The sequence below is a fragment of the Copidosoma floridanum genome, unplaced genomic scaffold (assembly GCF_036245765.1).
Source record: "Copidosoma floridanum isolate Cflo_tuat_1 unplaced genomic scaffold, Cflo_Japanese_pri ptg000034l, whole genome shotgun sequence".
NCBI classification, from domain to species: Eukaryota; Metazoa; Arthropoda; class Insecta; order Hymenoptera; family Encyrtidae; genus Copidosoma; species Copidosoma floridanum.
The window spans coordinates 798,831-810,346 of record NW_028321911.1 but is presented as its reverse complement, the minus strand read 5'-3'; the positions used below and the strand labels follow the sequence as shown (position 1 = coordinate 810,346).

General features: G+C 31.8%; 1 protein-coding gene across 1 annotated transcript in view; it reads left to right on the top strand.

The window, feature by feature from the left end:
* The first annotated feature begins 756 nt into the window (after nucleotides 1–756).
* LOC149373234 (inositol-pentakisphosphate 2-kinase-like) overlaps nucleotides 757–11,516 on the top strand; it is a 263,622-nt gene continuing 252,862 nt past the window's right edge. The window contains exon 1 of the mRNA XM_089597627.1: nucleotides 757–794. Within this exon, the coding sequence (XP_089453753.1) occupies nucleotides 777–794 (18 nt within the window). The 5' untranslated portion in view covers nucleotides 757–776. The remainder of the gene's footprint in view (nucleotides 795–11,516) is intronic.

Genomic DNA, 11,516 nt, shown 5'->3' with positions numbered 1-11,516 from the left:
TCCCTCTAACATAACTGCAACTGCATCTGCCTTACTGAACTCGTTGCTGATCTCAACTCACCTGACTTCCTGCGTGGGGCTTCCATTTATAGCTTCACCTGTTGCTGTATTGCTTCATAAGCTTCATACTCACGTTAATGCGTCACGCGTATCGTACGTGACAACCAATAGTACAAATAAAATTAAATCATAGATATTTTTCGAAATAAAATTTAACTATAGATATTTTGATTTGTAGGTTGCACAGAAATAAAAAAAAATTAACTTTTTTCAGATTTCGATGATATTACTTTTTAAAGCTAAAAAATTGTTTCTTTTAACAAAAAAGAGATTCTCATGCGGTTTTTTATTTATATGTATAAGAGTACGTTTGATGAAACCAAGCTTTAAGAAATACAAGCGACTTCGAAATTTCTTACTAAACTCATTTTGTGTACAATAATTTGGCCACAGTCTCCTCCAAATTTCCTATCCATCAGGTCTCCTTTGGATTCTACCTTTTTGTTAGCTTATATTCCAAGTAACATGATAATAAAATGATTGTCAGTATGTGTATGGACTTTTTTTTAGTGTTACTAAAACAACATTTTTTCGTTTCAGAGAGTAGACGGGATAAAGAGTTTGTCCCAGGATACGCAACGAAATATCCAGACTACACGTTTTTGCCTACTCACCTTTCCAATTATTCAGACGCACCAACTTACTGCGTGGAGATCAAACCAAAACAGGGATTTCTCTGTAAGGCTGATAAACTATTTAAAAAATGTCCTTATTGCATGATGCAGTATTATAAGGTTAGTCAGAGCTATTTAAATACTACTAAAAAGTAATTTTAAGAATTATAAGATATTATGAAATTGGCTATTTTATAAATTTCTTAAAGTAAATTTTTTATATGGGTGATTCTGGTGTAACTGGCTCAAATCGTGTCCAGAGCTCGTACGACGTTTTGAAACTAAAATAATTAATTATGCTTGCAGTGCCAAGACATGTTAAATGTTATGAATTATTGATTAATTACAGATGTAACCGATTTCTTGTTCCTTTTATGAAGAAAATTGCAAAAAGTACCTGAAAATGTCAGTTCCGACCCCTGTCCAAAATAAAAATTTTCAAACAAAAGACTCGCATACCAAAATATAAAGGTTTTTTCTGGAATTCGTGCATCTACATTATAAACTTTAGTTATCATAGATTATATTCATACTGAAATTATCCGTGCTTTTAGCTAACAAGTAAGAACGTGTAATGCATTATTTTTGTCCCTCGATTTATATGAATATTATCATGAGCATAGAAATAGCTTTGTAAAACGCTCAATTTAATTCTGCAACGTTCCCTTACGGTCAATTTTTGAATAACATACTGGCACTAAGTAATTGCACTGGCCAATGCCGCTAAAAATTAAAATCGCTGGGACTTGCGAGTGAATCATTTCTCGTTTTCCATGTGTACAAATACTTTGGTCAGTTCCGACCCTCCCTTAGAGCACCCTCCAGGTTTATCACAACAGGTACGTAAACTGTTTTTTTTTTTTTTTTTATACTATTTGGCGATGACAGATACTGTATAAGCAGAACAGTCAGTGTATCTCGTTCGCGGACAATCCGACCCCCTGAAATTAATAATCAATTCTAGTTAAGTTTCTGTACATTTTTAGGTCTTAAGTCATAAGAAATTTAACTTTTCATCATTGAATATTTATTCTTTACATACTTTTAAGACTTTTTTTGTATGTGTTTCGGTAACAGTGTTTAAAGAAGAACCAAAATATCAGGATAATGATAATTGGAAAATTTAAATGAAATAGTCAGTGATTTGAATACATTAATTTTGAGGTGAAGTAGCAGAGTACCTAAAGCCACTAAAATCCAAGCTGACTTTATTTATTGAGTAAATAAGTCTTTCTTACCAAATATTATAGCAAACTGTACTTTTAAGTCAAATAACTATAACTTAGTATAGGAACAAATTAATAGTTAATGGAAAATAATGTGTTTAAATGTTAAAATACTAATTATATGAATACAAAATGTTAACTATTACGAGAATTAATGATGAAAAACAATTTTTTCGTAAGTTACTGTAAAAAAAATTTGTATTTGTGATAGTATAAATTGAATATTTTGTACGTAGTGACAGTCTTTATAGTTTAATTTGAAACTTTGAAATATAAAGTTTTTAAATTATAAAAAAGGTAATAAACTATTCAAAAATTATTTTATTAATATCAACATGTTAAATTGTATCGATACAAATTTTTTTCGAGACTGTTACAGTTAAAAAATGAATCATAAGTATTTTTTACATTTAGATAAGTTCTGACACTAATATTTTGTAGCGAATTCATTGTACTCAGTTGCTTTTTATGTACTGACAAGCAATAATCAGCCATGAATTTCTTATAAAATTCGAAAAACCAAAAATTTTAAATTGAATCTGAGACAATTACGGTGGAATTACCCATATAGATACAATGTTTGATGGAATTTTAAGGGTAAATACGTATTTTGTAGGTAATTTTACTGAGAATTATATTTAAGCATATAGAAGATTGTTCTATTAAGTCAAGCGTAATGCAGTACAATCTATTTAAAAATTTTTTATAAAATAATTTTTATGCAAAAAAGTTCCACCATGCACAGCTTTAAGTTGTGCTTCTATCAGGTCTTCTACGGGGCCTGTACAATTTTTTCTAAATTGTGTATTAAAATCATATATTATTTCAATATACTTTGCATCATGTGTGTAGCATCTACTGTTATATTTAATTTTCTTCATAAATCATATAAATTTTGCTTGAAAATGTATTTTCTTACAAAGATACAATATTGGAAGAGATTCAAAAATTTTATTCAATTTAAATATTTTATGACTATATAAAAGTTGATTTTTTTAACAGCTCTAGTACTAATGTTTTGTACAATATATCAAAACTTGTCTGTTCCTCTCATAGAAATTTCTACAGTCTATTCAGAAATTTTACTTGTAATGGTTTAATATTAAATCAAAACAAGGTTAATACTTGCTTACTGCTCACATCTTTCTGTGGCAGTTTCACTCGTTTATTGTAAAAGGTGATTTCCTTTTATTTGTTTCAAGGCTTTTTTTCAGCTTTTACAACGGACTAAACACCCAAGATGTTGGAAAACCACTTTTCTGATTCTGAAACTCCAGTGGTTTCGTTTTTGAAGGAATCCAATACCTAGGAGGCTCATCGGTAAAGTCAAGCTGTTTTTATATTCAAATGATGTATAAGAATTTCTGATCAATTATCTGCAGCTACAATTAGTTGTAGAGTAGAAAACTGTACAACTGGGGCATAGGTTCAGTCATATTTGATCTCTTAACTTATGTAAAATCTTGGGTAATAAGTCTAGCCTCGTAAATAAAGTTGCCTTAGTTTTTTGTGTATCCATTTTGTGCTAATGGGTTTCTTACGTGGTGCTAAATACTCAAGTTCAAACCTTATTCTTATACATAGAATACATCTCATTCAACGTAGCTTCTCTCCCATGGATAGCTTCTGGTCCAGTCATTGCTTGCTTGAAGATTAGATCACAGTAGGTAAACAGAGCAGATACAAGCACAGGCTTTGCCCGTAGTGCCCATGGCTGCCAGATAGAGGTCCCTTTGTTCATCCGTTTTTGCGCCCATAACTGCTGAATTAGTACCTCTGTGATCTTGTCACCCGTGTTTAAAGTTAAGCAGTTGGATACACTCAGTACGAGCACGTCCACTAACCCTTTCAGTCAATAATACAATTAGTTAGCCCAGTAATGGTGTAACATAAATTCCTTAACCAATGCAGAAGACAACGTTAAAGCATTTGGTTAATCCAGCAACCAGGTCATTGTTAGTGCAGTCGTCCTTCTTTCAACAGTATCATCTGGATCAGAAAGTTATATATATATATATATGTACATTAAAGTGTGCTGACCCAGTGGGTATGAACACTATGTACATAAATTTTTAAAAAAAATTTAATTCACTGTTACAATTAGCAGAGTTAATTTTATGAAGAAAGTAATAGTGAAAAGCAGTTATGTTCATCTGCTTTCACAAAAGCTGCAAAAACTACTGCTATGACATCTAGCACTGCAGTTGTTTTCACTACTAAAATTAAGCTAATGTTTGTTACTAAAAAGATAATTTTTTTGATTAAAAAGACACTAATTTCCAAACGTTCAAAACTTATTTTCTATTGTATCAACAAACAAAAATTTAAAACAGAAAATCACAAATTTGTGCGCATTTAAAAGGGAATAAATTTAATAAAAATCAAGTTTTTGCTTCATCAGTGGTAAGGCAAGGAGAGAAATGGAGATCGCTAAAACGAATAATAATGTTATGTATTTTTTAGTTAAAATTTTTAAAAGTATCTTGTATTTTATTGACAAAATCCATTGTTTTTACTTTTTTGGAATAAAAAATCGGTTAGTAAAAAACTGTTAAAAATAGTTTATGCTCAAGCTCAAGATCTAACTGCTCGTAGACCTACTCACCCTCATTTTGTACCTGTAAAGAAAATCAGTGTACGTTTTAGCAATACGTTTGAATACTAATTTTTTTATCACTCGACATTACAATAGTTTTAAAATATGCTTTTAGTTATCTTTTAAAGTCTCTTACTGTTCGTATCGTATATATATAAAAGATAAACTATATTTTTTAATGCATTAATTAATAGTAAATCTTATTTTCATTTTTAATCATAGAATTTAAAGTTATTCAACTGATTACTCTGAATTATTACTGTAATATGTAAAGTAACGTTATTTAACGATTATTTATACCTATTTTATGTACTTAACAACTAAAAATTAAGTTTATATTTATATAGGGATCATAAAATATAAAATTGTTTAGGGAAATTGAATTTTTAAATGTCTTATGAATTTATTTGACTCAGCCATATAGAATAATTAATTATTAATAATCAAGAATTAAAATAAGAGAATTTGTTTACCTAGACAATGAAAAAAAAAGTTTTGTAAGTATTATGAATAAAGTTTTGTAAAACAGTCTATAGAATTTATCATCTTTATCATTTACACTTTCCACCCTTGCCCTTTCACTTATTTTCTCATCAAACACGACCACATCTGTATAAAGGTAGTATCTGCTTTTATTATACTTGTATTATGTCATACTCTAATGGATATAAAATCCAAATAGTTTGAGACTTCCACTACGTTACAGTTAGAAAGTAGCGGGGGTCCCATTCCTCCACCACTAATGAAGACCAATTATATGTTTTCTCCCCTTGAAACTATTTTTTTGAATTTATCATAAATTCATAAATCATTATCAGAATTAGGTTTATGCGTAAATAGTGTGCAGAACATGCTTTATGCTTTAAGGTAATCTTTCAGGGCATCCTTAATTTTCAACACTGCAAATGTGACTGAAACATAAAGTCATATTGAAATTGAATTATACAACTAATGTGTATTATAATACCTACTGTTCAGACAGTATTTCTGTCAGCAAGTTTTTTCGTTCAATACTTTAAGGTAAATAATATTGGCATTCTTCAAATAATATTTAATGACAAAAAATTACACGAATAAGATGTGCTTCCTGAATCCTAGAATATTCCGTAAAAATTTCTCATAAGCCAACTATTGGTCATACATTTCTCATAAAAAAATTTTGACCATTTACATGAAACATTAAAATAAAAACTGTTGTTTGAGCATTTTCCTTCAAAGATAAAGTAATAAGCTCCCTAGAAATAAAAATTTTTAGGAACTTTGAAAGCTCTGTACAGCAACAACGTAGTCCATGATCAAAGAAGTCTGATCTCTTGACTAGCTAGCTAATAACTGAGCTCTCTGGCTTTAGCCAGCTTTTTATTTTCACTTTTTTCTTACTCTTTATCTATACCAATCCTATCCCACTATTTCTCAATACAGAGCAGTGGTAAGAGAGCTAAAAGGTTCAGTCAGTGCTTGAAGTCATAGAAGGACACGTCTATCCTTAATAGAGACTAGTAACTGACTGAGCTCTTCATCTCTGACTTACTCCTTTTCTATTATCTACACTCCTTACCCCCACTATTTAGATCTCATTCAGAATTCAGGTTATAGCTACGTCAAGGCTGCATATATCACGCCCTGTTAACACTTTGAAGATTTGAAGAGTGGAGGATGAGTGGTAAGAATAAAAAGTTGGGATGAAACAAAGAGAAGCTCAGTCAGTATAAAGATGTCAATAATTATAGTCAATCAGCACTATCTAACGATCATTATTTTAAGTAGTAAAGTGGGAGTCAGACCTACAAATATAGCTACAATTATTTCTTCTGGACCTCAGTATTTATCATATGATTAGGAGATTTTTTATAAAATATTATAGAAGAAATTTGGTTGATGGATATAGATTTCCCCCACCACTACTATCTTCTACTTTAACATTCTGCTAATAATATTCCATTTTATTCGTAGAAATCATGAACGTTCAGCACTTTAAGTAAACTGCAAATGGGTAATTCTGTCGTCACTTGCTCAGATCAATTTAAAAAATTGTTTAAAAAGAAGTTGAATGAAAAAAATTTTTTCATGGTATTTCTACTGTACACAACATCAGTAACAAATATTTTAAGAGATGCAACTACAAGATTAACTAGTCAAAAGTTATACGAAATTTTATAAAATTTAGTTTTCATCGATTTTTGCATAATTGTATCTCTTTTTAACACATGTAGCTAAGCTCCTTCAACAGTTCGAGTGTTTTTTTTGAGGTTAAATAAAAGCTGGGGTCAAGACCTATCGATTAAAAAAAAATTTTTCTCTATTTTGTGCCTTAATTCAAAAATTACAGCTGTTTTAAATAGACCCTAAATATCGCTACTAATGTGATTTTGGCTAACATTCAGTATTTTTTATAAAATTACTATAACTTTTTATTCGGGGCATAAAATTTAAAGATTTGTGTTTTAATTATTACGACTATGTTTTTGCTTTTATTTAGGCCCAGATAAAGCCACCTAATAGAGTGCACCACTTGGCTACCAACGTTGGAAGTAGCACCACCGTTTTTGCATTTATGTAGCAAAAAGAGGCCAATTGGATGAAACCCTGAGACACAGGTCTCGTCTTTTAGCCCAACAGTGATGAAAAAAAAGTTTGGCTGGGATTGATTGCTCTAAAACGAAAAAAACGGCACTTTGAGGTAGGGTAGGATCGGAATGGAAAAGTTCGGAATGGGATTTTCAATGTTTGTAGTGCTCGTACGACTCATAGACGTATTACAATGACTTGTCCACCCATACTTTATTCACTAGCCTTAAATGCAATAAGAAACTGTAGTTTGCGTACCTGCACACGTACACCGAGTGGTTGTTCTATGGGGGGTGGGAATGGAATAAAATGTTTGTACGCACGAAATACGCAAATAGAAGAGCTTGTTATCATTTCTAATCCAAAAAGTTACTAGTTTGAACTGATTTTTGTTAAACCCGTTATTATGGTGTAAATATGCGGACAAAATGTATGCAGTGAAAACTCACTCGTCTTTGTCAATTTTTGGTGTGACTAAGGTACAAATCCTATCTCAATACCTAAAGTATATAATGCTTACACACCCAAGTGGCATGTAAGCCTTATTTTTTACCGGTGAAAGTTTTTATGAGTGAAATTGTGTTATGGACGAGGGTCGGAATGGAAAATTCGACTTTGAATGATCGATGATCCCAATGAAAAAATTAATATATGAGTATAGACAATATGTCAAGTGAAGTTGACAACATTTAACACAATTGAACGTTTTTGAAATTTTAAATTTTATTATGGCATGCAAGTGCGAGTACTGGACACAATCTGAGCAAATTATGGCAGAGTCACCCATATCTGCTGCAAAAAGCCCTTAGGCAGATTGTTGATGCGGATGATGATAATCTACGAAGACGATTGGAGTTGACCAGTCAAGCGCTTGTAGTATTTAAAAAGTACGTCTTGATATTCTTACCCAGAAGGGAAATACAAATCTACTAACTCATCAGGGCTACTTTGCTCTGCGTTCAAGACAAGTTACGCAGTTTACTGAGAAAGATCGGAGGAGAATTAGAGAGGCTTCTTGCAGACCAGCAGTCTAGTGAACAAAATAGTGATAGAATTATAAATAGTGCAGATAGTACTAGTGTGCAGAATAGTGACATTGAAAAAAACAGTATGTGGAACAGTGACAGTGAACAAAACCAAGACATGCTCTTGTTAGTAGAGAAAGAAATCAGACGAGGTGTTGGTCAATGCTGCATACGCTACACCAAAGCCAACAACAGGTGCATGGGTAAAGATTAGAATTCTAAGAGAGGATAAATACCTCATACATTTTGGTGTAAACAGGTTGTACAAATCGGCAATGGCGCTGCTACTACCAAAAGAAGAGTTCCACTGGGTTGATCACATTACAGCGTCAAACTTCCTCAATACACCAGATGGTGATACCTCACTCCAAGTAGCGGAAACTTATGATGACTTTGTATGATAGAAAGCAACATTCAACCAAACTTTCATGGTCACTCGATCTTTGCTGAAAACCTTGTGGCTATTCAACTTACACGTACCTAAATAAGTATGAGAAAACCAATGTATCTAAGTTTAAGTGTACTCGATGTATCAAAGACCTTTGTATATAACTTCCACTATTCATATACGAAGAATCATTTCAACAAATGTAAGTTACTGCATACTGACACCAACAGCTTGATGTATGATATTTGTGGTTAAAATATCTACAATATTACAAAACAAGACATCGAAAAGTTTAACACATCGAGTTATCCACTGAATAATTAATTTAGACTATCCTTGATGAATAAGAGTGTCACTGGACTGATAAAAGATGAATGCTGTGTCAAAATCATGGTGGAGTTCATTGGACTGTTAAGTAAAATATATTGCATCCTTGTGCAAAACGAAAAGCTGATTGAGAAGGCAAAGGGTGTCAAAACAGCTGTGGTGAAGACCAAAATCGTATTCGATGACTACTGGAACTCTCTCTTCAACAATTCTTCAGTAATATGTCAGCAAAACAACATCCACTTCAGGATACATACAATTTGTATATAGCAACAGCAAAAAATATTTCTTTAAGCCACCAGATGACAAACGTTAATTACTTCTAGACAGCACAGATACGCTACTATAGGGCTATGTCACTCTAGATGATGAAAAACTCCAGCTATTCGATATGCTTATTTATCTAGATAAAGTGGTTGAACAAGAAGTGGGACTGATAGGAGAAGAAATATAAGAGGAAGAAGAGCTACAAATTGAGCTACATCCTCCAGCAGAACCCATTCTGTCATTCGACAGGCTAGAGAGCTTACTCACTTTCTGAGAGTATTTAAAATGCAAGAATTGAATTCATTGATGTGAATAATTACCTTTTTTACTCATGTACACTATATAAATATACAAATATCTGTTTTCCTGTGAAATAGATTTTTCTGCATTGAAACATATCTCCAAAAATAACTAACTCCCAAAAATGAGGTTATCATAGCGGAGCGTAAGTGGAAATATATGGGGACGTAGCTTAAAAAGATATAACCAACAACCCAATACCCACTTTAGATAGCAGAGTAGTCATCACTATTAACGATTTATTCCAGATCTTTATTCCAGATAATCTTTTAAAAACTTAGACTCAAGATAACGTTGAGGCTAGAAACTCAGCAGATAGAGTCTTAGCCAAGAAAGTTTGGCTAAGAGCCAAAACCGGAGATTGAAGTATTGGGAAAGAAGCAACTGCTATAGATATTACAAGTACTATAAAGGTCAAAGTAAACTGGATATGGATGTAAAAAGTTAGAGAGTTACCTTGAGTACAGTTATTAAGGCATCATGACAGAGAATAAATACCAAATGCAAAGATGCACTCAAGGTTATTACTTCAATTTTGAAGGGGGCACGTAGAGCAGTTAAGAAAGCAGCTGGTAAAAAATATGTTAAAATACCACGTATCTTACCTTCTTCTGCTCAAACTGGTGGTACTCTACTTCTGATACCCTTACTTTCTAGCTTAAGTGTAAGCCGTACACTAGCTAATGGTGTATCTGGAACATTAAGGAGTATAAAAGTAAGGCTGCTAAACAGGAGCTACAAAAAAGCCAAAAACACCATAAAATTATAGAGGCTGTTTCACTTGTTTCAATTTCAATATATCTTCAAGCTATTCATTAGTTATTTCTAGGTTATCCTTAAGTTATTTTTTAAGACAATCCTAGTTAATCCTAAAGTCGTCTCCGAGTTATTTTTAAAATATTTTGTGTAACAATCACTGTCGATAAGACATAAGTTAAGGTTCATAGCAACACTCTGACAGCATAGTTACTAGCATACCTTACCATTATCCTGGAGATCAAAGTTCAAGTCTAAGTGAGAGCAAGTGTGAATTGATCTTATTTTAATAGATGGAAAGGAATTAAAAAACGCTTGCTCATTTAAATCTAAAAAAAGTAAATTTTTAAAATACATTTCGAAACGTGCACGTAATCACTCAAATTTGCAACCATCTTCCAAATATATCTGTATTATTACAACTACTTTCAAACTCTCCAATGGCACAGTTGGTAGCGTACCTGACTTTCCTGACTAGCACCCTGAAGACCGAGGCTCAAATCCAATTTAGCGTAAGAAAATTTTTATTTATAATTTATTCTTTCGAGATTAACTCAGATAACTCGGAACCGGAAAAATTTTTAAGATAATGTGGGACAGCATCAAACAAAGTATTTAACAAGTTTTCGTTCGAAACAAAAAATTTCTCATTATTTTACAAGACAGTTTGTATGGAAACAAAAAAAATATTAAAGTTGAAATAATAAATTAACAAAAAACAATATTCTTATGTGGTGCTTAAACCATACATATCTAAAATTACCTAAAAAGCCTACCACTTCAGCTTTATCGGAGTGGAATCGGATACCTACGTCCTTTTTTTCAAATAATTCAACAAATATAAACATTTTTTCTTACTTTCTAATGTTATTAAAGTTAAAGATGTCACAAATATTAAAGTTGAGTAGGACTGTCGATCTTTTTTTTTTCAGTTAATAAAGAAAAGTGTGCCAACACTTAAAAATAATTAAATATACTACTGTAATATAATTTTTTCTTAAACTGAGGATAATAATTTCACACTGACAAAAGGGTTAAGATATACCTGAATTTACCTTTTTATTGCAATGGACTAAAAAAAATTAAAGATCTAGAGACATCAATTTGAAAAACACATTTCTGAATCCAAGCTTATGCACATTCTTCAGATTAATATATATATATATATATATATATGTATTTATATGTCCTAGTGGGGCTTACACCCCCCTGCGTGCCAACCCCCCAACTTTTGAATATTTTGTAAGAAATACATAAATCACATGGGGCTACATTGTTTGAAGACGTTAAAAAACATAATGGAATAAAATATAAAAATTTCAGGGATACTGCAATTGCATTGGGTTTAATTGTACATGATTCTGAAATCGACAATATTTTTAAAGAAGT